The sequence below is a fragment of the Equus asinus genome, chromosome 7 (assembly GCF_041296235.1).
Source record: "Equus asinus isolate D_3611 breed Donkey chromosome 7, EquAss-T2T_v2, whole genome shotgun sequence".
In the NCBI taxonomy this organism is placed as follows: domain Eukaryota; kingdom Metazoa; phylum Chordata; class Mammalia; order Perissodactyla; family Equidae; genus Equus; species Equus asinus.
This window is the reverse complement of record NC_091796.1, coordinates 83,739,548-83,765,703: the sequence shown is the minus strand read 5'-3', so window position 1 is coordinate 83,765,703 and position 26,156 is coordinate 83,739,548. Positions and strand designations below refer to the sequence as shown.

Below are 26,156 nucleotides of genomic sequence, written 5' to 3'. Positions count from 1 at the left end.
AAGTTTTGAGTCTATCTTCCTGGAAGTGGATTAAGTCAGATCACACATCAAGCAGTTGCCAAACAAGATTTTAGGAGGAATACATCTCTGTTCCCTTCTCGCCCCATATGCCATTCCCCAGGTACCCACACAAGGCCAGCACAGTAGCTGGTCATCCATATGGCAGGACATACATTAACAGTCTCCTCTCCGTACTTGCTACTCAGCCTGAAATGCCTCCCTTAGCCACCATTCCTTTGGTCAGGCAACACTCTCCCCAGGTGCCTCTTAAAATGCCAGTCCCCTCTGCCAGAGATGAAAGATTATGAAGTCTTTACCACCTTAGTGCTGGTCTCAGTTCTCTAGCCGTTTTCCCCCGTTGCAATTCCTGAGCAGCTCTGGGGCCCTGAAACCTGTAAGGGAGAAGGAGGCCGGGGCAGCAGAGAGCGACGGCCTGTTTGTCCCGAAAAGCAGTGGGGTGCCCAGCTGGCTCAGCGCCTTCACTGTGAAGCCGCAGCCACAACTGGGACGTTGGCTGGAGGTATTAATAAACACTGCTGGTAAGTTTGGGTCCAGCAGATGGCAACCCTGTGACCTTCAAGTTGACTTTGCCACCCGTCTCTCCCCACCCACACTTTTCGACCTGCAGACTGAAAATCTGGCCTTCCTGTAATTTGCTGTGACACTGTCTCAGGGAATAACACTGCTAGTAAGAGATCAACACCGAGGACGGCAGGTGGGAAAACGGAGATTCCCCAGGACCCCTCGAGTCAAAGTGACAGATGACGATGACACTGTCCTGCACCCCTTCCTTGGTGCACAGAACCTTCCCCTGGCCTGGGCTCTCCAGGGAGACCTCGGTGACCTAGGTCAGAGTTACAGACTGGCAGACCTCTGCAGTGCCACCCTCAGACCCAGGCAAAAGAGGACCGAGCTCTGTACTCCCCACATTACAGGGACCGGCACTGGCCCTCGTCCTGCTACATCCCTTCCCATGGGGCAAGGAGTCCTTAGGACGCAGGGGACATGCCTACCCACAGCCCTCTGTCCCATGTTAGACCATGCCTCACATACCCAGGACACCAGGATCATGCCTGTGTGGCCCTGAGCTGGCTTCCAGGAAGCGTAGCCCTCTGCCCCAGATATGTCTTCTCCAGGGTGGACCAGACAACCGGTACGTGCACCCCTAGGCCCGAGGGGAGGCCAAGGGATGGCTGTCTGTGTGGGATGGACCCCTGGCTTGCAGGTGGTGTGTCCACCAACATGACGCGAGGCTGCTGAGACAGAGCTAGGGTAGTGACAAGACAAGGACAGGCTGCAGCCTGAGGGCTGTTTCTCTCTGTACCGCCCTGTGCTAATGCCAAGTTCCGAGCGTCTAAGGATTCTCAATCCAAACCTTGCCTTCCAGGTTGTTATGAAGATGTATTTGTCAAGGTAGGAGAAAAGAACATTTTTTGTTTAACATATTTTATTTTGTTGTTAGTGCTGTTGAGTTGATCCCACTCCTAGCGACCCGTGGACAGCAGAGCGGAACCCTGCCCGGTCTTTCTGCGCCATCCTCTCACCTTCGTGTGCTCTAGCAGACAATGCTCTGATGCTGTTTGCAGGGTTTTCATGGCCAGTTTTTTCAGAAGTGGGTGGCCAGGTCCTTCTTCCTAGTCTGCCTTAGTCTGGAAGCTCCACTGAAACCTGTCCACCATGGGTGACGCTGCTGGTATTTGAAATACCAGTGGCATAGCTTTCAGCATCACAGCAACATGCAGCCGCCATAGTATGACAACTGACAGACGAGTGGTGGTTCCCTGACCAGGAAATGAACCCAGGCCGTGGCAGCGAGAGCACCAAATCTTAACCACTACACCACCAGGGCTGGCTAAGGTATTTTATAAGCTTGATTTATAATGTGTAAATATTTAGACTTATGGTATGTGTCCTCTGTTGGTACTCCTGCCCCTGGCCTTGCAAATGTTAGGGGCAAACCTGCTCCACTTAGTTTGTTTGATATGCAGAGTGTTTTAAAAATAAGGACATTTCTTGTAGAAATTCTGATTTGGGCTTTTCTTGACAAATTGGAAGGTATGGCAACGTGGGATAGAACCAAGGGGCAGCTGCCTGCTTTAGGCAGGTAAGCACTCACTCCTCAGTTTGCCACTCTCCCCACCACTCCCCATTGTTCTACATCCAGTGAGCTTCATGTATTTACAGTGCCTGCCTGGGCCCTGGAGGTATTGGAGTGTGGGTCAATGGCCCACCAGCCTGAGGGAGCCATGTCTGTCTGTCATGGGTAGGAGGCTGGGACAGAGCCTGGTTGGTGGGAATCCACGGTCAAAGCTCTGGAAGTTCAAATCTCTTCGTGGCTGCCCTCCAATTTCCCGGTGTGGCGAGAGTCAGTGCTGGCACTCGTCTGAGGCTCAGCCTCCTGCTGCCTCCACCGGCCTGATCAGAAAGGAGAAGTGGAACTGGCCGGGGTCATTAGAAAGTGCAGAATGAAAGAGGAAGAGAAGTCCTTGCCGAGAGATGCGACAGCGCACGTGAGCTCCGCATTTCTAGTTCTCGCCCTGAATGCCATTCAGAAGATGTCCAGCACAGGTCATGTGCCTTCTGCGGGGGTTTCTGGGGGGAAATCACAGAGCTAGAGCAGGGGTGGGGAGAAAAATCTCTGATTGGAAAGAAGCCTGCCCCAGCCTCCCAGGAGAGGCCAGGCCGTGGCAGAGGTGGCTGTAAAGCAAGCAGGGCCTAACGTTCTGCTTCCCAAGACTAAGAAAGAAAAGCCAGTTCTATTCAATGCATGCAACATCTGAAACGTTGATTGTCTTCTTTGCTCTGGGACAAGGCCACCCAGAACCTTAGCTACCAGAGACCAGGCGCTGAGGGAAACTGATGAGGGAGCGCCTCCTTGCTGCAGTCCCTCGTCACACAGCCTGGTCTACACTGAGTCCACGCACCGGCCGAGGAGCCCCATTCACCCAGTTCTCTTGGGAGACCAAAGGTGAAATGCTGCGTTCTGCACTGGAAGCGATGCTGACGCTCGGGGAAGGTCTTCTGGGCTGCCTCCAACAGGCTCTGAGCCCAGTTCCCACACTCTGGGCATCCACATGCACTGGCTTCAGGAGTGAGGGGCGTGGCGGCGGCCGTGTGCCATCAGAAGCCCTTGGGTTGGACTCTTCCCACAGATAGGTCTCTAGGAGGCCAGGTGACCACACGCTAGGACCCAGCTTTCCCAGACTCTGCAGGGTTTAGTAATCATGCTAACCCGACTGGCATGACCCCAGCGGAGTGGGAGAGACTTGGGTGGGGAGCACCAGAATTGAGACCTTGCCTCAACTAAGCATGGCTGGCAGCCACAGCTGGAGGAGGTGCTGGCACCGGGGAACAGGCCTGCGCCTCTCTTTCCCCTGTGGTCACCACATCCCAAGATGGCTGCCAGCTGGGGGCCAGTGGGCAGTGGTAGTCCCTCCGAAGGACCAACAGATGAGACTGAGGGTGGCTGCCGAAGGAGCTAAATCAGATGTCTGTCGCTTTTGTCCCCAGCTGGCTCAGCAGGGGCTGTGTGTGTGGGCAGGACCTGCCGTTGCTCTTGGGCGGTGGTGTGGCTGTGCGTGCAGGTCAGTAGGCACTCGGCCTGGGGATCTCTGATGAACAGGTGGACATCGGAGCGGGGGAACCAGAACATGCTGGTTTCAGGCTCTGCCCAAACTGGTGAACTTGAAGCCCTGAAGACAACTCTGTGCCACCTGAGCCACTGCTGCCCTCCAGCTGTGCCCAGGATGGCAGCCTGCAGAGCCTCATGGAGACAGGCAACCTTTATCACAGCTTCCCGAGGGGAGGTGGCGTCCTCAGTCGGACATGGAGACGCTTTGGCTGGAAAGTCCCCGTGTCCCGAAGGCTCGTGCTGCCCCATGAGAGCACGAGGAAAGCACTGCCTTACCTGTGTGGTGTCACCCCTGTATTCCTAGATCACCTTGCTCAGGGCCTGGCACACGGCAGCACAGAGCAGGCTGTCTGTGTGGAGCTGAGTAAGTGTGGTTGTGTGAGTGCGAGATGGTGGTGTCAACTTGAATACCCATTCCCCTGAACGCATCTTGCCCTGTCCTTCGCCCTGTCAGAAAATGACCCGCTGACAGTCCAGAGAGCACCAGGCAAAGAGGACTGGAAGGTGGGAGGTCATGGAGAGAGGATTTGGGAGGAAAATCAAGAAGATGCCTAGAGGGATGACTGAAGATGCTGTGAATATACCCAGCTTCCCAAGCTGATAACAAACTCTGGAAAAGCAGAGCTGTTAGAGGTTTAAGGGCTCTTGAGGCCAATAATGAAAGAAGGCCCAACCCCACAGAGTTTAGGGTTTCAAGGGACAGTGTAAAAGAGGAAATTGGCTTCTTTTAAGACATTTATTTAGAAAAATAACACTTTCCTGCCCTCCTCCCACTGCCACGGGACTCGGGCATTATGCTTGGTACAACTCTGGATGGGGCCTCCCACCCACATAGGGTCCAGCACACACCGACGGGCTGCCTCACTGCTGGGAGGTCTCACACTCTTCCAGCTGCTATGGTCCTGTGCTCAATCCTTGTCCAGGCCTCTGCCTCCGGTCTCCAGCTGGAGAGAGGGCTCCGAGGGACGAGGGCAGCCTGGCCACAGTCTGTGTGCCCCTCCTGAGGCCTGCCGGAGCAGCTGGGGGTGGGGGGCTCCGCTCTCCCCCACCTCTGGGAGCTCAGGGCTGGAAGCGCGGGGAGCTGACGTGAGGCTGGTGGAAGGCATGGGTGCTGTACACCACCTCGGGGGGTGAGGGCGTGCCCGTGGCCAACACCGAGCACAGGGGCTCGTGGCTGCTCAGCACCGACGTGAAGTACTTCATCTCCTCTGTGAGCTGCTTGATCTCTTTGCGCAGGGCCGCGTTCTGTTTCTCCAGGTCTTCGCTCTCCTGTTGGGGGGACCGGCATTGGACATTAAGTTCAGGGAAGACAGCAAGATTGGGGGTAGGGGAGCAGGAGGAGTCCATATTAGGTTTTCACTAACACAGCCATGCAGAACGGCATGGGTGAATTTTTCCGCGCATGTGAGTGTGTGCACATGTGCATATATATTTGTCGGCGTCACGTGTGTGTATGGGGGCATCTATATAAGCACATGTATATATGAACATATATGTGCATAGATATTAGGTTGAGCCAAATGAAATTGCTGATATCTGCCTATTTTGACCTATAAGAATGGCAGTTTCATATGGTTCCATCTAACAGAAGTGTATGTGTGAATCTGTGTGTGCATGTGCCCTTCTGTGTGTGCATGTGTACAGGGGTCCCCGAGAGGGTGTAGGTAGGCTGAGAGGGGCAGGCGTATGTCAAGGGCAATTGGCGGGCAGGCTGGAGCCTGAGAAAATGGGAACCGGTGAGGGAGAACATCTCACGCTAATTCCGCTCTTTTCCACTCTGTCACAGGTGCTCTCCAGGTCTCCCCAAGCTTTGCACTTAGTCTTACAGACAGAGTCCATGGTTATTGTAATTGTCTACTTCATCCAGATTCTAGAACACTTTAGGGTCTTGATAAATGTTAAACGGTCAAAATCCACCCCAGTGTCCGACTCCACTCCATTCTGCCTGTTTTACTGTACTCTGGGCGTGTCCCAATCACATGTGCTTCCTATTTTCCAGAAACATCTTCCCCCAATTGCTTAAGGGAACCATCAGATACCTGCTGATCAGGAAAACTGAGGGCAAAGAGTGCTGGGTACTGATCACATCATTAATTAATCACCAATTACCCTCCAGCAATTAACATATACTGGAAAACAATTGCGCCTTCAGAAAACCCTGGGGGAATTGCATTTTAAGGTTCACATTCCTTGACTCAATCAAACTGACTTTCTCCGATACAAGTTAGTGCCCAGAGAGGAAGGGGAAATGGCCCTGGAGATGCAAATAAATCACATTTCAGTCCAAAAAGCAACCTGATATTTGGAGTCCAGGTCTTCCTTTTCTAGTTCTGTTTGATTTAGGTCAGCATTTCCGAAACTTGCCATATCATTTGTATTAATTTGAGGGCTTATTACAAATATAGTTTCAGGCTGTTGCTGAAATCTAGAGGTTTGAACTCAGTGGGTTTGGGATTTGGGGTGAATTCTAGGAATCTGAATTTTTACCAAGTGCCCCAGGTCATTCTAATGATCAGGCAAGTTTGAAAACACTAGTTAAATAGGATATTAAATTTATTTTAATCATTCAAGGACTTATTAAGTGCCTGGCACATAGTAGGAACTCAAATGTTTGTTGATTGACTAGTTGATGACATCAACTGCTGGGCTAGAAGTTGACTCAAAATTATGGTGGGCAGTGAGCAGATATAAGACAACTAGACATTTAAAATTTGCCTTAAGTCGTTCATCAGGAACATGAGCCGCAGGCTAATGAAAGAGCTAGTTACACTGCTAATTACCCTAACAAATGCACCTGGGATGTTCTTTTTTTTCTAATTATTTTATTGAGGTCATCTTGGCTTATAACAGTGTGTAAATTTCAGGTGCACATGACTGTATTTCAGTTTCTGTATAGACTGCATCATGTTCATCATCAGCAGTCCAATTTTTATCCATCACCATACACACATGCCCCTTTACCCCTTTTGCCCTCCCTGCACCCCCTCCCCCTCTGGTAACCACCAATCTGTTCTCCTTTTCTATGTGTTTGTTTATCTTCCACATATGAGTGAAATCATACAGAGTTTGTTTTTCTCTGTCTGACTTATTTCACTCAGCATAATACCCTCAAGTATTGTTGAGTATATGTTGTCACAAATGGCAGACTTTTGTCTTTTTGAATGGATAAAGAAGATGTGGTGTATATATATACAATGCGGGTTCTTTTCTCTCTTTTTTTGGTGAGGAAGATTGTTGCTGAGCTAACATCTGTGCCAGTCTTCCTCTATTTTGTATGTGGGATGCTGCTGCAGCATGGTGTGATGAATGGTATGTAAGTCTGCACTCGGGATCCAAACCCCCGAACCCCGGGCTGCTGGAGTGGAGTGCGCAACTTAACAACTACGCCACCAGGCCGGCCCCAATGGGGGTTCTCTTAAAAAAGAGGAGCTATGAACCCATCGAGCCCGTTTCCATCCATTTCTGAAGGACAGATGCCAGCATGTTCAGCCTCAGTCTGGCACTTCCTGCATGAGGCTCCAAGCTAGAAAATGTGCCTAGGTCTGTGCGAAGGAAAGCCCGATCTCTAAAATGGGCTGGTGCGTGTGGGACACCAAGAGCCATGCTGGTGGAGTCGGAGCCCCTGGCTGCTGCTTCTGCAAAGGGTGGCTGGCTCATTGATCTTACCATTGGTTGTTTCCGGGCACATCCCAGAGGGAGGGCATCCCCTCTTTACCGAAAGGTGAGATAAAGCCACACATGAGCCGGGGGGTGTCGGTAAGACGGGAACTGGGGACCGGGAGTCCTGGCCCCTTCCTCTAGCTCTTTTCCTCGCCCCCTCTGAGAGTTTCCACTGGTGACAACATTTACCGTAAATTTTGTGCTCCGAAGAGCCTGGGCAAACCCCGAGGCTCAGGGAGGGGCAGGGTGGGCGGGCTGCAGGGACGAACTGCTCTGACCTTCTCCCCGCCTAGAGGCAGGCCCAGCTTACGGGAAGTGACAGCAGGTTCCTCCTCCCGGCGCAAGCTGCGCTGAGCGCTCGCTGGCTGCTTTCTCGTCTCCCTGCGTCCGCCCCCCTGCCTGCAGATCCCAGAGCTCTAGGAGGCGGTTCATAACCGCGGCCGCCTCTAACCAGAAAGCCACCACTTGTGACAAGAAACTTGTCTGTACCTTGGGAAGCAAGACTGCTTCCTGCGAGGGCCCCAGAGAAAGCAGCCCTGCCAGCCCAGGGGCCTGCAGCCCGCCAGACGCATGCAGGAGGAAGAGTTCGACTTCCCTTGCAGGAGGAAGTGGCTGATCTGGGGCCTCATCCCTCCACATCCCCACCTGCCGCTGCTCGGTCCGCTCTGAACCTCCCTGTGCAGTCACGCCCTGGGAAGGGCTCACAGGGACAAGTGGCAAGGGCAGCCACGGGAGCTGCTGTCTACCCAGAGGTACAACGATCACGTCCTCTAACTTCCCCCTAACTTTCCAGTGGGGGCTGGAAACCTAGAACTCAGTGAGAGCGAAGAGGAAAGGAATGTTTGGGACGTGTACGTTTCAGCTTCTAACACGCATGCGACGGTGGGGGAGGGGTGAGCCTGCCTTCGGGCTCCCACGTGATCTGCCTTCTACTTTTTAGAATTCATCGAGGGCCTTCAGGCTCCCCACAAGAGCCCGCTGGGGTGGATACAGAAGGCCGGCTGTTCTCATTACCCCCACTTTACAGATCAAGCCAACTGAGACCTGGGACAAACGTACTCCGCATATTCCCTCAAATGACCACAGGCTGGTGGCAGCAGCTGCAGGGAGAAAGGGCAATAGGATTCTCCTCCAGACACTTATTTTCTCAGAGGTCCAGAAACTCTGAGTGAGTGAGTGATTGTTCTGAAGCCCCATAACCTCGTAGGGGCCCGAGCAGGGCTTGGCTTGGGGCTTCCCCGTTCTCTGCCCTGTGCTGCGTCCAGCACACCCAACTGCTTCTCCTGGGGGACTGGCCACGCAGGTGACCAAAGGTCTCCAGAGCTCACTAAGAAGTCCTCGGCTGCCCTGCGGTCTCCCAAGGGACAACTGGGTCTTGGTTTGGGTGATCCCTCAACACAACACAGTACAAGAGCCCTGAGTCGGTCATATTCTTCCAACCAGAGAGCGGATCATCTGCTTCCTGCCCTGAGAGGGGCGGGAATCTCCTGTCCAACCACTCTGTTAGCGGGCTAACTCGAGGCCAGACCTTCCTCCAGATGCAGAGCGAGGTCGGGAATACATGACAACGGTGGGCATAATCAGCAGTAACTGGGGTCAGGGGTCCTGGGTCCTGGTCCTGGCTGGGTGACCCTCAGTGACTTGCTTTCCCTCTCTGAGCCCCAGTTGCCTCCCTTTCAAACAGGAAGACTGGACCAAACAATGATTCTCAACCTCTGCCACACACTGGGGTCAGTAGGATGCGCCGAGGAGCTTTAACAACACTAATGCCTGATTCTGATTTAATCCATCTGGGGTGCAGCCTGGGCATTGGGTTGTTGAAGGCTCCCCAGGGGATTCTAACGTGCAGCGTGTGTTGAAAACCACAGGCTTAGAAGATCTCCAAGCCCTCTCCAGCTCTCAGCTATTTCAGATTCCAAACTGACTATCAGAGTGTATTAGCAAACTAGAACCTCTAACCTCCACCTATTGGGAAGGTTGTGTGTGTGTGTGTGTGTGTTTGGGGCAGAGGATGTATGCTCAATTTATATGAGAAATATTAGTAGAAGCCAAATTTTTAAAATAAAATAATGTAGCTAAAATAATCTAGCTTGACTTAATAATAATAAGCATTTACTGAATGCTACCATGTGCCAGTCACTCTTTTAAGTATTTTTCAGTTATCATGATATTTAATCTTTGCAACAACCCTATGTGGTAGATATATTATTATCCACATTTTACAGAGGAGGAAAGACTAAGGCACAGAGAAGTTAAGTGACTTGTTTAAGGTCACACAGCTTGTAAGTTGCAGCACCCGTGTTCAAATTGAGGCAGTCTGGCTTCAGAGTCTGCACCCACCATCCTGTCTTGCCTTTGAAGTCTGTTTAAATCTTATGATATTTGGTAATTATCCCCTGTGAGGCCTCAGCCCTGCTGGCTTTCCAATTTCATCTTCCCTCTTTGCTGCTTCATGTGAATCCAGATGCTAACGTTAACAATTCGCCTTCATCTGTGGGCTTATTACTTGATGCCACTCCTATCATGAACCACAAACAGCTTGGGGGTGGCTAAGCAAGAGGCTTCATGGGGGTGTGGGAACATTCTGGGAAATTCCCTACTGGAGGGGCGAGAAGGGGGTCACTCAAAGAGCTCTTGAATGATGGGGAATCCCCAGACAGGTCCCTTACCCACAGGGAAGCCAGCTGGGACTACAAGGCCAAGGACAGGCATTTTACCCAAGGCTGTGGCAGGGACTCCCCAGGCATTCTGAGCAGAACTTGGTCCTCCTTCCTGCTAGCTCTGGTTTAGTGTCTTGACCTTCTCCTTGAATTTTCTAATCGAAATTTCCAGAAGGGTGAAAATAGTCCCTGTGTGTTTCCTCCTCAACAGAACACGCAGTCATTTATTGGTACAGTGACCTTTTAGCTCCCACCCACACTTAAATATGAGAGCTGTGTGTGACGCTTGCTGTATATCCCTCACACCCAGCTACATGTTGAGTCTCCAGCAGTTACCAAGCCCGGGCCAGCAGATGCAGATACAGGTGGAGCCCACCATTCCTGGAGAAGTCTGAGAACTGCGAGGTAGGACACTGCCCAAGCCAGAGGAGGATCTATGCCTTCCTGCCTCTGCCACCCATCCCGGGGAAATCAGCCCCAACTCCTGCTCCTCACTGGATAAGGAGAAAAGAACAATCACTAAGCCACAGGTCTTTGCACTGAGTAATGTACGTGTCTGATTCTGGAGAAGTCTTCACTTTCATGCCTGCAAGCTGAAGCTCAAAGGCCTGAGTGCCCTCATCATCAGCCGATGCTTAGCCGCATCAGCCATGCCTCAGGGCCCTGTCTGGAGTCCTGTCGCCCGTTCCTTGGCTTTCAGGACTATGATTTCATCGACCTGCTATGTGAGAAACACTATAGGTTGGCTCACACAGCCTCTGTCCTAAATTCCTTCCCCTTACTTTCCTCTAGAGAGACTGGAAAAAGAATGTCTCAAATGCCGAGCTTCCCTTGCAGCTAGGGGGGACCATGTGACAGATTCTGACCAATGAGATGTAAGCACAGAGGTGCCCTTCCCAACTAAAAAGGCAAAGCCTCACCAGGACAAAGGTCATTCTCCCTCAACACAGACTGATGTTCAGCAGCCATTTTGCAGCCTTGAGGATGAAAGACACCTACTGAGGTTGGCTGCACAGAGAGAGAGAGAGAAGGAGCTTGGTTCTTTGCCAACATCCTGACACTAGCCTTGTCTGTCCACTTCTAAACTTCTTATTATATGAGAGAAATAAACCATGACTTATTGATGCCTATGTCTGACAGTTTTTCTATTTCTTGTAACCGAATGCAATCCTGACTGATAACTCAAGTTGGAAAGGTTATCACTGGCAAGCCCAGTTCTGAAAAATGAACAGCCAATAATTGCCATCAACACGAAGGTTTGAACTGTTTGTTCAGTCTTTTTTTTAAGCTGCCAGGCCTCTGGGAGAGAGTGGGTAAATACCCACCTAATTACCCCAAACTTGCTCCACACATTCTACCAAATGACCCGACAGGCTTCAAACGTCACTACTCCCCAGTTCTCAACACGGGCTGCCCACTGCAGCTACCTAAAGAGCTTTAAAACATCTTAATTCTTAGACTTCACCCCTGAGAGGTTCCACTTTAATTGTTCCAGAGTGGGTCTCGGGCATCAAGATTTAAAAAAATAATTCCCAGGTGAGCTTAATGAGCAAGGAGCTGGAGAATCATGTTCATAGCCGAACATAAAATAATATTATATTATTATATAAATACAATAAAATTAGTATGATAATATAAATTATATTAAAAATAAATATTTTAAATATTTCAAAATGTAAATAATATAAATTATATCATTAAATATAAACAATATTTAATAACATTGAAAATTAAAAATATAGTAATCATACAAATAATATAAAATATAGATAATATTTAATAATATTAAAATAATATAAGTGTATTCAATGTTTGATTTTATTAATATATTTTATTATATTTTATATATGTATATTTTTGTTTTATTAAATATATTTTATTTTATAATACATAGTATAAATAATATAAATATAAATATAATATAAAGGACTTTAAAGAGGTGGGAGAACATTTCTAAGTCAAAAAAATTTTCTAAAAGTAAATGCTTAAGGCAAAGAGCCTTACCATTACATTAGTATCATCTTTGGTGAAAACAGTTTCAAGTAGCCCAGAACAGCTCCTTCTTATGATGGAAAGGCGAGAGGGAGGGCGCCTCTTGGACCTTATTGCTAATAACTTTACCAGATTAGTTACCCTCTAGATGGCTGAGCTCCGTGAGGGTGAGGCTGTCATTGTCTTCACTGTTCTGGCCTCAGTGACTAGAACTGGGCCTGACACCTAGTAAGTCCAATAAAGTCACACTGCTTGACTGCCAGCTTGGGATCTGTGATAATTGACCAGAATCGGAGACCTGCATTGGGGTCTCCGATTCTCAAGAGTTGCCTACGTAAATTTGTGGTTTCCAGGAAACTTCCGAGGCACTATTTCAGTACCTTAACAGCCTCTCCTTTTTAACTCCAGGGTAGTGACAAACGAGGGCAAGAGATTCGTTTTCTAAACAAGGCCCAGGTCCAACCCCTGCTTAGCGACACTCTTGTTCCCTAAACTGAAGCTATGGAGCGGGAGCCGCAGAATGACGCCACTCTAGGAACTCTGCATGTAATTTCGCCGGCGGGGACCCGACCTTCCCCATCCCCTCCTTCAAGCAAAGGAGACTTGAACAGCTGTGGTGAAAGCCAAGTTGAACAGTTAGTTAGTGTTCTTAAAGTTTTTATAAACAACTGGAAGGAAGGGCATATGCTTCCATTATGATAATACATCAGATATCTCCATCTGATGGGGTTATGGGGAAATGCCAGGCTCCCTGCATTAAACAAATGAATAAATATAATCTTCTCCTCAATACAAAGCAAAAAATGCAGTATTGCTTTGTTTTACACTGGCTCCCTCACCTAACTCTCAAACAGCCCAGCGAGGTGTTGTTGCGTCCCCTTTTGTAGATCGGAATTTAGGTTCAGACACATCCCCCAGGCAGGTTCTGAATTCGTTTTGTGGACTCCTCATCTGGCTCCTGCTCTCTGCAGCACAGCAGCCTCTACTCCTGAGGTCCTCCTCACTCTGTCAGGCACACAGGAGGCTGCTATCTCCTTGTCCAGCTGAATGGATCATTTCTGCTGACATTAGCTCTAGTACTGGGAATATGGCCTTTGCTTTTCTAATGTTCTGGACCACCCCACCCCCTGAGCAATAAGGCATATTCTTGTGCCAGCTGAGTACCCAGAAAATATTTGAGTTACAGGGTCCTCAGGTGCATCGTGGCCCCAGGAATCTAGTCCCCTCTGCTTGGCTCTGAACTTTATCACTACTCTTGAATTTTCGTAAGAGCTCCAGGTTGCCCTCCCTGGTTCCCCTAAATCTAGGGCAATCAGACGTCTACTGGGACAGTCCCAGTTCATACCTATTATCTTGGTGTAATTAAAAAAAATTTTTTTTTTAAAGATTGGCACCTGAGTTAACATTTGTTGCCAATCTTCTTATTGATTGATTGATTGATTGATTGATTTTCTTCTTCTTCTCCCCAAAGCCCCCCAGTACATAATTGTGTGTTCCAGCTGTGGGTCCTTCTGGTTGTGCTACGTGGGACGCCGCCTCAGAGTGGCTTAATGAGCAGTGCTAGGTCTCCACCCAGGATCCGAACCCGTGAACCTAGGGCCGCCAAAGCAGAGTGTGAAAACTTAACCACTACGCCACTGGGCTGGCCCCTGATTGTTATTTTTAATGGACATATTATCAAATGGATGATCTACGATTTACTTAAAACGGCTTTCCAACATTGGACGTTTTGGTTGGTATCAAAATGTTGCTATTATAAATTATGGACAGTGGACATCTTGATCCATGCTGGGTTTTGCTGCTGTTCAATTATTTCCTGGGATACATTCCTAGGAGTGAGATTGGAGCAAAGGGCACAGTCAGTCTTCCAGTCTCTGGTAAGCATGGCTGTAGCAGGGTTCTGTAAGGTGCACAACTTCACCAGCAGTGAACGCATGTATCAATTTTACTACAACCTCGTCGGCAGTTAGGTGTTATACTTTTAAACAATTTTATTTTGCCAACTACCTTTTTGAAGGTTTCTTAATTTCATTTTAATGTCACAAGTTACCAATTACTAAGGAGGAAGAACTTTCTATGTGTCTGTTCCCTAGGACAGCATTCTCAACCAGGGACAATTTTGGAGGCATTTGGCAAGGTTTGGAAATATTTTTGATTGTCACAACCTGGGGGGTGAGGCGGTGCTACTGGTATGTAGTGAGTAAACTGCATGTCTCACAATGCCTGGGACACCCACCCACACACACAACCAAGAATGTCAATGGTGTCAAGATTGAGAAAACCTTAGTGTGTATTGTTTGCACAATCAGCATAGAAAATTAGGTTATTTTCATTTTGGTAGGAAAAATGTTATGTAAGCTTTCAGTTCATAGCCTCTGCCCGCTTATCTATTGGAGTCTTGATGTTTTTCTTAAAAAAGGATGTCCTTTCTATAGTATAAATATTAAAGCTGCATTTATTTAGTTTGGTGCAAATATTTTCCCCAATATGTCACTGTCCCTTTAATTTTGGATTACAACTTTAAGACCTTTTTAAATAAAGGAACATTTAAACTTCAGCCCGTCTCAACCTCGGACTCTCTCTGGTCTCTCGCTGTCTGCTTGGGTTCTGTTGCTGAAGACCGTCTAGGTCGTGCAGGTGTTCGGGTTACTGGCCTACTTCTTGGTTTATCCTTTGCAAAAGGGCAGGCGAGAGCAACCTTATCTGCACAGCAAAGTGGCACAAAACAAAAGCAAATGGTGGGAGGACAAGAGGTTTGTTTTCTGGGGTGTCCTTGAGGAAGACATCAGTGTCCTCGTCATAGCACGGCAAGTTGTCCTAGAGCATCTCCAAGTTTCCTTTTAATTCTGTGATTCTATAAACAAGAGAGTATGACCATAATTACTGTTACTCCCTCCACAAGCTACCATGTGGACTCCTGACGGGACCCTCTCCAGATAGTCCACAATCTGAAGGGGATTTTGTCCTGTGGAACCAATCTATGTCCCCAGGAAGCAGTGGGCCAGACTGAGTCCTACAGAGGAGAGGAAGACAAGCCCCGAGCAGCATGGGCCCAGCTCTTTGGTGAGACTCTTCCATTCTTTTCAAGAGAAAGAAGTCTGGTACTGCCGAGAGCGGCTTCATGAAGATGTCTGCTGAATGGGTGCTGTCAATTTGTGACCTGGGACCTACAATCCTGTTTGGACGGAAATTCTTTATAACGTCAAGACCAGTGTGGCGCTGGCCTCTTTTCAAAAGTGCCTCCCAAACTTACCCACACTGACCCATCGTCAGTGGGGCAAGCCGTTAGGGGTGGTGGATTGCCTTGACGTGTTCTTCCTTCCCAAAGAAAATAGTCTAATTTTTTACTCTGATGTTAAAAATGGTACACATGCATCATAATAAAAAAATTACGAGAGGCTGGCCTGGTGGCGTAGTGGTTAAGTTTGTGCATTCCGCTTCAGTGGCCCGGGGTTCGCTAGTTCAGATCTCAGGTGCAGACACACACACTGCTCATCAAGCCATGCTGTGGCAGCGTCCCACATATAAAATAGAGGAAGATGGGCATGAATGTTAGCTCAGGGCCAATCTTCCTTAGCAAAAAGAGGAGAATTGGTGGCGGATGTTCACTCAGGGTTAATCTTCCTCAAAAAAAAAAAATTACCGAAAAGTACTGGGACTAGAGTAAGTTACTCAAAACTCACCCACTCATAAATAACCACTGTTCGCATTTCAGAGACTGTCCTTCCAGACATCTCTTTATGCATGCAAACGTGCCGGAACCCACAAATTTTACATCAACAGGACTACACTCTTTGTAACTGGCTCTTTCCACTAAATACTATGTCTGTGTTGATACCATAGATCTACTAGTCATTTTTAGTGCCAGCATAAATTCTATTGTATGAATGTATCATAATACACTTAATTCCCTGGTGCTGGGCATCTGTCCAATCTTATGGTATTGATCAAATGTTTACTGTTCACAAATAATGATGAATTGAGCATCTTTGTGCATCATCTTTTCTTCAAACTCTTGTAAGTGGAATTGCTGTGCCAGAGGGTCTTCTCATGTAAGATGTTAATATTTATTGCTACACAGCTTTCTTTAAAAATGGTTTCAATGGATTTATTGACATATTGCATAAGGGATGTCTTTACTTTCTTGACCAGGCCTAATAATGGAAGAGGAAAAGTGAATTTTGGAGGATGTTGCTTAAAGAACAAAAGAATAAATTCAGGAAGAGATTTAAGGGAGATATCAGTTAGGGAAGATGAGTACATCTTCATGAGAATCCATAGGAAGAGGCAGCATAGCCTAGTGGTTAGGAAGATGGGTTCTAAAGTCAGACAGACCTGGTTATAAGCTGTGTGACCTTGGACAAGTTACTCAACCTAATCCAGGAATTATAAAATGAGCTTTTGTGCAGATTAAGTGGGATACTGCAGGTAGAGCCCTCAGTGCCTGGTACATAATCATGTGTTCAATTAACACGTTTTTCATAAAAGAAATTCATAGCAATAGAGGCCCAAGAGAAATGTCTCTTTTCCACAGATGAGTCACCAATTTTACACTGACATTTTTTAGGGTGGAACTAGCCAGAACATTCCTTCTGTGTTTTTGGTTTTGTGTTTTTTTTTGACCTATGACTTCTCTCTGCCAGTAAACCTTATGGCATGGTCTCCCAGAGAGAGAAAAAGAACTCCAGGAGTGAAAAAGGACCATAAGCAGCCTTCTCCTCCAGGCCTTTCCAGAAGACCAAGAACAACAGTGTCAGTCTAAGGAGGCCCGGGAGGTTGTCTTTGCTGAGCTACTTTTCCTCCATTACTCGGTTTTCTTCCAGTTGTAAATGCATAATTTACACTCATGATGTTTATTGTATATGGCATTAAGGGTGTACCCTCGGACCTATAAAGGTTCCTCTTTTTTTAAACTAGTGTGGGACTCCTTCAGGAGCCAGCTCCAGGCAAGCACCTGTCTCACTCCCATCCAAGGACGTACCGACAGTTCTGGCTTTCCTATGTTACTCTACCTGGCTTCCCGGTCCATCCTCGAGGCCAGATCTGACTTGTCAACAGCACAGATCTGGACTAATGTTACTGTCTGCCCACCATCTCCTCTACTTTTGGCCTTTTCATGAAAGCTTCTCAATTAATCTCGACTCTCTTTCCCACTAACCTGGGACAGTGACTCAAAATCCTTCCTGCTGTAAGGCACTGAGGGCCACCGTGGTCAACCAGGATGGCCACACAATGGAACCGATTTCCATCCCTTATGGTGGCTCGTCTAGTGCTGCAGACTCTAGGATTACTCAAATCCCAGCCCACAATTGGTTCTCCCAAAAGACTGAGATATTTGCGTAAGATGTTCAAGCGATAAAACATCACAATGGAAGAGTATTCAATGTTTGAAACCACAATTAGAAAAGAAATCCTATGTAGTAATCATCTTATGTTGAGTAGTGATCGATGTTGAGAATTTAAATACCTATATTTTAAAAATAAAAGCATATGATAAAAACATCCAAACTATAAAAAAAGGTAAAAAATGCATAGTATCTCTCTCCTGCTTTAGAACTTTATTCCTACTTTTCAGAAATAAATATCTTTAACAATTTTTTTGGCAACCTATTTGAGAAATTTTAAGTTCATACACATAAGCACATATATGTTTCTTTTTATTAAAAACACACATGGGGCAAACTATGTACTGTATTCATATCTCTTTCACTTAAGAGTATAGAAACTTGATCATCTTTTCCGATGAGCACATTCCGATGTAACTAGTTATTTTACCAGCTTCGTGGTATTCCACTGAATGGACAAACGATGGTTTATTTAGTCCTTTACTGATGGATATTTAGCTTGTTTCCAGTCTTTGCTATAACAAACAATGCAGCAATGATTATCTCTACATATACATAATATATAATCTGTGGGTGTGTTTGTAAATAAATTCCTAGATATAAAATTGCCGAGTTACAGAGTATATGCACTTATAATTTGGATGAACATGGTCAAATTATCCTCTAATGGAGTCGTACCAACTTATACTCCTACTAGTACTGTGTGATGGTACCTGCCTCTCCATCGCCTTGGTAATACCATACATTAGCAACATTTTTTCGTCTTTGCCAATCTGTCAAGGGAATCTCACTGTCGCTTTCCCATTCTCCTAAGTGAAGTCTAGCATCTTTTCCATATTTATTTGCCATTTATTTATGTCTTTCTATAAACTGCTTATACATAATCATTACTCATTTATCTTTTGGGTTGTTAGTCATTTTCTTATTCATAAGATTGCTCATATATTAAGTAAAGATATCCTTGTTTGGTCAGGTGTATTGCAAATCTTTTTTCCAGTCTGTCATTTGCCTTTGATTCTGCATACAATATTTTGAGCTCTATAGAAATTTTCACTTTTTCTATCTAAAGGTAATGTATATCAATCTTTTCCTTTATGGTTTCAGGGTTTTGTATTTTATCTGGAAAAGACTTCACTCCAAAATACATTTTTTAATGCTCATTTTTTTTCAGATTTCTTTAGTTTTCTTTTTTTTTTTTTTGCATTTAATCCATGTGTATTGTACAAGAAATGAAGACTCTAGCTTTTCCCCCCACAAATGGCTAGCTAGTTGTCCCAATTCTATTTATTGAATAGTTTAACTTTCTCTTACTGGGTTGAAATGCCATCCTAGTCATTTTGCGTTTGTTCTTGCGTTTTACAGATTGACATTTGGTTCTTAAATTCCAGTTTGTTTGGGGGTCTATTTCTGTATTCTGTTCTGTCCAATGCTCTGCCTTTTCCACATTGTTTTGATTTCTATATTTGTAATTCACTTTAATATCTAGTTCAGCCAATCTTCTCTTATTACCCTCCTTCTTTAAAATTTTCCTGACAATTCTCACATGGTTATTTTTCACTGGGAACTTAGAACAGCTAATCTAGTTCTCCTCTGACTCCCAGGAAATCCTATTGGGTTTTTATTGGGATCACATGAAGTTAAATAAAATTTATAGATTAGTTTAAGGAAAATTGCTATCTTGTAAGATAAGGCATATCTTTCCATTTATTTGAGTGTTTTTTGAAGTCACTTAGAATAATCTTAAAGTTAAAAATAATAAGCCATACATATTTTTTGTTAAATTTTATTCCTTCCTTCCATTTGTGGTTGTTGGTATTATAAATGGAATCTTTCCTTTTATTAAATTTTCTAATTGGTTATGGTTTGCTTATAGGAAAGTTGTTACTTTTTGTGTTAATTTTGAAAGCTGACTGCATTCTCTTATTATTTCTAATAATTTTTCAGCTGATTATCTTGGATCCACTTATTAGTTATTGACATCTTTTGGAGATGAACAGGTCAAGATTTGCCTTTCTCCTTTTTTAATTCTCCTTTTACTATGCCTAACAGACTCTCCAGTTGTCTGTGGGAAAAAAGGAGCAAAGTGTGAAGCGTGTTTGTGTGAGAGGCCCAACCAAAGGAGAATTAAAACTGAATGTGGACTCTCGTTGTTGATATCACAATTATGAAAAGAAGTACTTGATCCAGTTTATGTGAGGAGTAGTCAATGCCAGGGATGTTATCACACTGCCATGAGATTAAACACAATTATCAAAAGAGGCTCCTTCCTTACTCTCCTATTTTAAAAGCAATCAATATACAGTCTTTTGGTGTAAACCATTTATAAGATAAATACTGAAAATGTTAAATAGTAAGTGTCCAATACTCTCACTGGAGAAACAAAATAATTCTTTTGGTATTTTGAGAGAGATAATAGTGACAAAGTTGAAACTGAGAAATTGATATTACCCCAGCATATATAGGCTATACACTAGTATAAACATGGTCCTTATTTGATACTGTACTCTCAGTAGCTTCTAAACCCTGGTCTTTAAAGTTTTGGTAGATGAGTTCTATGGTTGTGTCTGAGGGCCAGAGAATGGTTCCAGAACCTCAGCAAGTGGAGCCAAGCATGGAAAGGAGTCAAAGGCAAACCAAGCACTCAACTCTCAGAATGCTATTGGTAAACCAGAAGATTTCTATCCAAATCACAAACATAATTAAGAGGATAATGGATGGTTAATTATCGTCTGAGAGGAAATGAACACGTCAGACCACAGCCAAACCCTTTTTGATGGTGGTAGATTTATATGTTGCTGCCAAAAGCTTCTGCCTGAAGCCAGGAAACGTTAAGTTGCATTGACTGCTTGCTGTGTAAACTCTGATGTGACCTACTCACTGGGCAGAGAGTGAAGACCAACGTTGTGGTGCTCACAAAGAGAGAGGAGGAGTTTGTGTCCAGGTGTGGGGAAGATAGGAACATTCTAGAGACTGAGGCTGGGGATGTGAGTGTGGATGTGGTGACTATGTGACTAGGGGCTCCATAGACCCCAAGCCCCAGAGATTATCCCAATGTAGTCATGACTAGTATCATCCGATGGGCTCAGTCTTCTGGTTCTAACTCTCGTCTTACAGAGAGACAGCTGAGTCAGAGTTGAAAACCTTGCCACAGCAAAGAGACATATATGTCACCCTCATTGATATGCCCCCAAGGGGTTGAACGCAGACCAGTGGGTTGAATTTACATGGAGACAGTTAGTGCAGCTCAAGATAGCAAGACTCTTCTGCTCATGCTAGGAGGGAGAGAGCTCTCCATCACTAAAAGGAATCAGGCATACACTGGGGACCATTCTGGGGGGTGTTGTACATGACTCTCAATCATCAAAAGTGTGTCTGAACTTTCCAGCCTTTAAGAAATCTTTTAGCCCTGAAATTCTGAAATATATACCTATATGTATATATATATAATCTCAGTTGTGATTATCTTGCTTCTTATAATATCAACTACTGTTAATGTTACTCTTATTATACTTATATTTTTTGAGTATTTATTATATACTAGGCACTGCGTTAAGCCCTTTACATGCACTATCTCTATGAGGTAGTTACTGTCACTTCTCATTTTATAGATAAGAAAACCGAGTCTAAGGAAGGTTAAGAACATCTCTAAAGTCGGTCACACAGATAGCAAGCAGCAGAGCTGGGATTCAAAACCTGTCCTTTTGGCTGCGGAGCTGCTGAGCTATTCTTAGATTCTGCATTAAAAAGAATATTACAAACTTATAAAGCTTATAGCTTTTTTCCAGTCTCAGAACATTGTCTACTTGTACAAAAAGGAAGGTTTTATCCTTTCCAATTTTTATTTCTTTGTTTGTTTACTTGCTCTAAAGAATACTGAATTAGAATCAGGCTCTGATAGAGACAAAGTGGGTGATCATAGATTTTTAAGCTTAAAACAGTAAACTGGAGTTTGCAGACGCTACGCCATAATGAAATCATGGGGAACGTAAGCAGCAGGGCCACTAACAAGTTAACATTTGATCAGAGTTACCAAAGAGAAGAACAAACTCGGTGTTCATTCATTCCTTTTTTTCAGTTCAACAAATATTTATGAACTTAAAACTATGTTAGTGTGCAATGGAGAATATGCTGAATACATTTCAAATGAAACACAAGCATCCAATCAGAGGTGGTGTAGCCTGCTCTCCTTCCTTATAAAGCTAAAAGAAGCATGGTTTTTTCTAAAACTACATCTTCCTTTTTTTTTGGTAAGATTAAAACAACTATCCTAACTGACTGGTTGCCATGTTAATCTTTCAAATAAACACAAGTGTTTTCATTTTTGGTGCCAATTGCTCTTTTTACCATTGAGATGAATTACCAGGATGCTAGAGGTTCAGGAATGGTTCAGGAGGAAGGACAGGAAGGCAGAGTTGCTAGAAGAAAGGATGAGGGGATGGAAGAGGAAGGAGCCAGCGGAGTAAGAGTTGATTGAACGAGGACCAAATTAAGAGGCAGAGTGAAGACAGCTAAGGTGGTGATGCGGGAGACAGGGAGGAAACATTGCTCTATGAAGCACACAGCCAGAATTTAGAAACCCTGAGTAGGGCCTTGGGCCACGGGTGGAATTGCAGTTCAAGGCCCCTGCTCAAGCCAGTGGTCAGAGCCTTCTCTAAAAGTTTGAGACTGGAGACAACTCAGCCAAGATGGTGACCATTCCAGATAGGTTCACTTGAAACTGCATCTTTCACAGACCCCTTGGGATATCATTAAAGACAGAAATTTCAAAATAAAACCGTAGTGATGTTCAGAAAAGAGCAGTAAGTTGCAGCACCCTGTGGACCTCCTTGCCCTGAATGCAGGGCCCAGGGTGGCTGCCCAACTAAACCTCTGTGTGATCCTAGCACCGCAGGATAATGGGCTCCCCCAAAGCACTTAGTGCCTTCCAAATTCCTCCCAAAGACAGTCCTGCCTTCTGCTCTCTAAGCTCATGAGGGATGGAGCTCCCTCTGGCTATGCATCTCTGAGAAGGTGGTTCTGCTCTCCACCCAGCCTCTGGGCTTCTTACACTCAACTCATTTACCCCTCTTGCCCTCTCAGGGGTCATTCAGGAAGAAGGGCTCATTTCTCTGTCAGCCTTCTAGCCCATTCCGTGCTACAAAATCTTCTCAACACACTCATAAGACAGCCTCGCCCCCAGCTCACCCCACAGTCCTCACCCCTCCACTAACTCCCCCTGTATACACGTCCCCACGCAGGCAGACTCAAAACTCTGGTCCAAGTGTCCATGGGCGGTTGGGGAGCAAAGTCAAAGGTTCAAGAGGATGAAGAAAAGTCTGAACACTCACCAAGTGCAGGGTGTCGGCTTTCTGTGTCTGCCTCTGTCGGCTTTTCTGGGCAGCGATGCGATTTTTCTCCCTTCTCTGAACTTTTCTCACATCATCGGATGAGTCCTGGGAAGCAGAGATGATAATTAGGCGAGTCTGCTCCTCTCTTCTGACTTAAAACAGGCTCTCATGGTGTTTGGTATCCGTCTACCCTTCCTTCCATTCCTTCATCTTTTCATTTGCACATCCAGCCCCTATTTACCAAAAGGCTGAACCCAAAAGAGAACTCTTCCCCACACTCTGTTATGCTCCCTTAGGTCTATAAATTTTGGGGTCAAAAGATACAGGAAGAGAGCAAAAGACCTTGAGGCCTCAATAGGGCTGTCTTTGGAAAAAAATGGTTAAGGCGATGAAGTGTGTTTTGTCACTTCTCCTCCTCTTCAGGGCTGCTCCACCCTTAATTCTCTCACTTTTTGGCCCAGAACCTTCTTGCTATTTTTTTTAAACTTTGTTGAGCATCTACTATGTGCCAGGTTTTGTGCAAGTGCTTTTTCCGAGATGCTCTTAGTTCCTCAATTTCGTGATGTTAATATTATTATTTCCATCTTACAATAAGTGAGGAAACTGAGGCTCAAAGAGCTTGCTCGAGGGCTCACAGTAATCTGCGAGTTGTGTCTGCCGATGTGAAACCTGATGCCTTTCCAAGCCCCCTCCTGTCACCACCACCCGCTGGTTTGCACCCTATGCGTCTTCTGCTGCATCCCTGGGCTGAGGTCCCCATCCCAGATCTGCCTCCTCTTTCCCCTGCATTCCCTTCATTACGCTCAGTGACCTTGACATTCTCCATGACCCTGAGCACAGCGCCTGGTACAAACCAGAGGCCAAGAGTGGCCTTAATGGTGGAGATTACCTGGACATGGCAGGTAGTGATGGGTGCTTAGGAGGACAAGGGGAACTTTGGGTGTTCTCTAAGCAGCCCCCATGGATGGGCAGGGAGGTTGGCTCCAGCTTTCCCCCAGATGCTGCAGGGTAAGTGTAGGAGTCTGGGTGAAACCCTTCTGCAGCTCCTGCCCTGTTCCCTCTCACATCCCCGCAGGCTGGAGGGGCACAGTTCCTAGGGCAAGACTGTGCTCACCAAGTGTTCTGTCTCACCAAAGTGCCCAACACTTCCAGGTTGTGGCAGTAGGAAGGTGTTGGGTTAGATAGGAAAGAAGTGCTCTTCCTCTTAGGGGGATGGGGAACCAGGTTACCATGGAAGCCGTGAGTAATTTCCTTCCTAAGAAGAATACAGACTTCCAGGCAGTCTGAGCCACTCCGATACCATCTTGAGCAGAGGCCTGGATCCTGAGCCCTCTAGAGGCCTCCGCTAGGACTTCATCCCACCTGTGGCTCTGTTAGATCTTTATGACTGATGCTATTTTACGTATTTTTATGCTTTTATTTTGGCTGCAGAATGTTGAAAACACTCTTGGATATCTGAGCTAAGGAAAGAATGCAGTTTTAAAACCACAAAGTTGGAGAAGAAATTTTAATCCATTGATGTGTTGGATGAGAAAGAAGAGGCCTTCCTACAGCGAGGGATGTCAAGGAATGTGGTGAACAGAAGCCCCAGAAGCTGGAAGGCAGGTAGGATGTCCCATTTTTTGGCAATCCTCAAGTCAAAAACTTACGACTTGGAAGTCACAATCTAGACTCCAAATGTTCCCAGAATCTCTACCTCAATTTCTCTGGTTTCCCCAGAGTTGAGCTGAGCTGCTAGTGAATGTCCCCAACAAATCTCCAAAGCCACCTGCTGATTTATTTTCTTCCACCGTCCAGAAGCCACAGGGGAAACAGCTATCCTTCGCGACTCCAGCATCCCTCTCCACTGGCTGTGCTAGCAACAGGGGCCGTGCCCTCGTAGATAGAGAGAGCTCCTTCCATGCTGGCCCAGGTTCCTCCTCCTTCTAACCTGCTTGTTTTCTTCTTTAGTGTTCCCTGATCCCTTTTCTCTTGCCCTGATGGCTGTCTCCTGGGAAACCGCATCTCTAGCATGTGGGTTGTACATGCCAGCAGCCCACTCTAATCCTCCTCCGTGCACTGTCCTACTGTCTTGGAGAGAGGTAGACCCTTTGCTCTGAGAGATCAGAGTTCTTTGATGCTCACTCTCCTCTTGGCTTCCTAGAAAGCTTCATGGGGTGGGACCCCAGGTGAGGCGGAGGCAATGGGCACCATCGGGGAACGGAGAGGAAAAGGAGCTTTGGCAGAAAGGGTGGGAGGATGAGGGTCTCCTCCAGTATGCACAGCCTGATTGCAAAGACTGTGTCTTGAGTCTAAGAGTGCTCCTGCCACCAGCCACTTCCTCGCTCCTCAGCTCCCTGGGCAAGACAAGGAAACCTGCCCTCTTCCTGCCCCCCCAGGAGAATCAGAAGGTAGGAGGGAGGGAAAGGAAGACTCTACCTGTTTGCCAGGGGGAGGAGAGCGGCTGAAGCTGGAGTCGCTGCTGTCGGAGCTGTGAGGCATGGCTGCAATCTTCCGGGCTCTCCACACAGCCCCAGGTGCCTCTGGGTTCTCTTGTCACCAGCTGGCCTCCCTGCTTGACTGCTCCCAGGCCACCAGCCCACCCCACTCCACAGGTCCCTCCTCTGCCCGCCCTGCAGCCACCTCTGACCCCTGCGTCCTCCTCACTCTGGGGTGCAGAAACACTGCTCCCCACAGGGACATGTCGCTCGCTTTGGGGCTCGCGCGCGCTCTCTCTTGTGGTTTCTGGTAACTCACGCTGGAAGTCACATGGGCGGAAACTTAAAGTTAGAAGTTAATTTGAGAGAAAATACATATCTGGGAAAAGACCTACAGAATTATGTGAAAGAAAGAAAAAAAATACACAAAACCCCAGATACCTTCCGACAGTTTGAAACGCAGAACAGCTCTCTTCAATTGATGAAGATAAAAGAGAAAAACAGCCCAGGGAGGGAAAAACCCCAGCCAGAATTAGCAAGTTTGTCTTCTGTCAACATGGGCAGAAAGGACGGGACAGCAGGGAAACAGTTTCCATTGTCACCCGACTTGATTTTTAAACCAAAATAAAGCAATGGGACTGAGATTTCTTTCTGGTTTTCAACTGAAGGCAGCTGTCCATCGTGTCTTAAGGTAGGCCTTCCTCATAGCCCTTGCCACCAGCCTGCCTTGGGGTGGGCTAGGGATGAAGGGGCCCAAGGGCATGGTCCTTTCCTGTCTATCAAACACAAGAGGCTGTGGAAGATCCAAAAGCCGCCTAGGAGGCTCTGGAACTGATGTTCTAAAAGTTTATGCATCACTATGCCTCTTGGCAGGGTGCTGTCTTTAGAGAAAAGATGCCTCCCATGTTGAAGCATCCGGCTGTCGGATTGGCCTGGAATCTTGCGAAGGTCGCGAAGTCGGAGCCCAGAATGGAGAAACAGTAAAAAATAGTTGTGTGAGCACTGTATTCAGAGCCAAACCAACCAGGATTTGAATTCTGACTACCACTTATTGTATTGTCGCCTGGGGTAGCTCACTTGAGCTCTATGCCTCTCACTGTCTCCATCTGTGCATGGAGGATGAT

The 26,156-nt window shown here is 46.4% G+C and overlaps 1 protein-coding gene and 1 long non-coding RNA gene across 3 annotated transcripts in view; one reads left to right on the top strand and one right to left on the bottom strand.

Annotated features, from left to right (window-relative positions):
• The window catches only part of LOC123287164 (uncharacterized), an 82,692-nt gene that overhangs the window by 6,718 nt on the left and 49,818 nt on the right, over positions 1 to 26,156 (top strand). For both annotated transcript variants that reach the window (XR_011504694.1, XR_006530240.2), the window contains exon 3: positions 24,047 to 24,220. This is a non-coding gene — a long non-coding RNA (uncharacterized lncRNA). The remainder of the gene's footprint in view (positions 1 to 24,046; positions 24,221 to 26,156) is intronic.
• BATF (basic leucine zipper ATF-like transcription factor) lies at positions 4,354 to 25,349 on the bottom strand. The gene is made up of 3 exons (XM_014835703.3): positions 25,034 to 25,349; positions 22,616 to 22,720; positions 4,354 to 4,900 (listed from the first exon to the last, which is right to left on the bottom strand). The coding sequence occupies exons 1-3, from the start codon at positions 25,094 to 25,096 to the stop codon at positions 4,691 to 4,693; spliced, it is 378 nt and encodes a 125-aa protein (XP_014691189.1). The 5' UTR covers positions 25,097 to 25,349; the 3' UTR covers positions 4,354 to 4,690.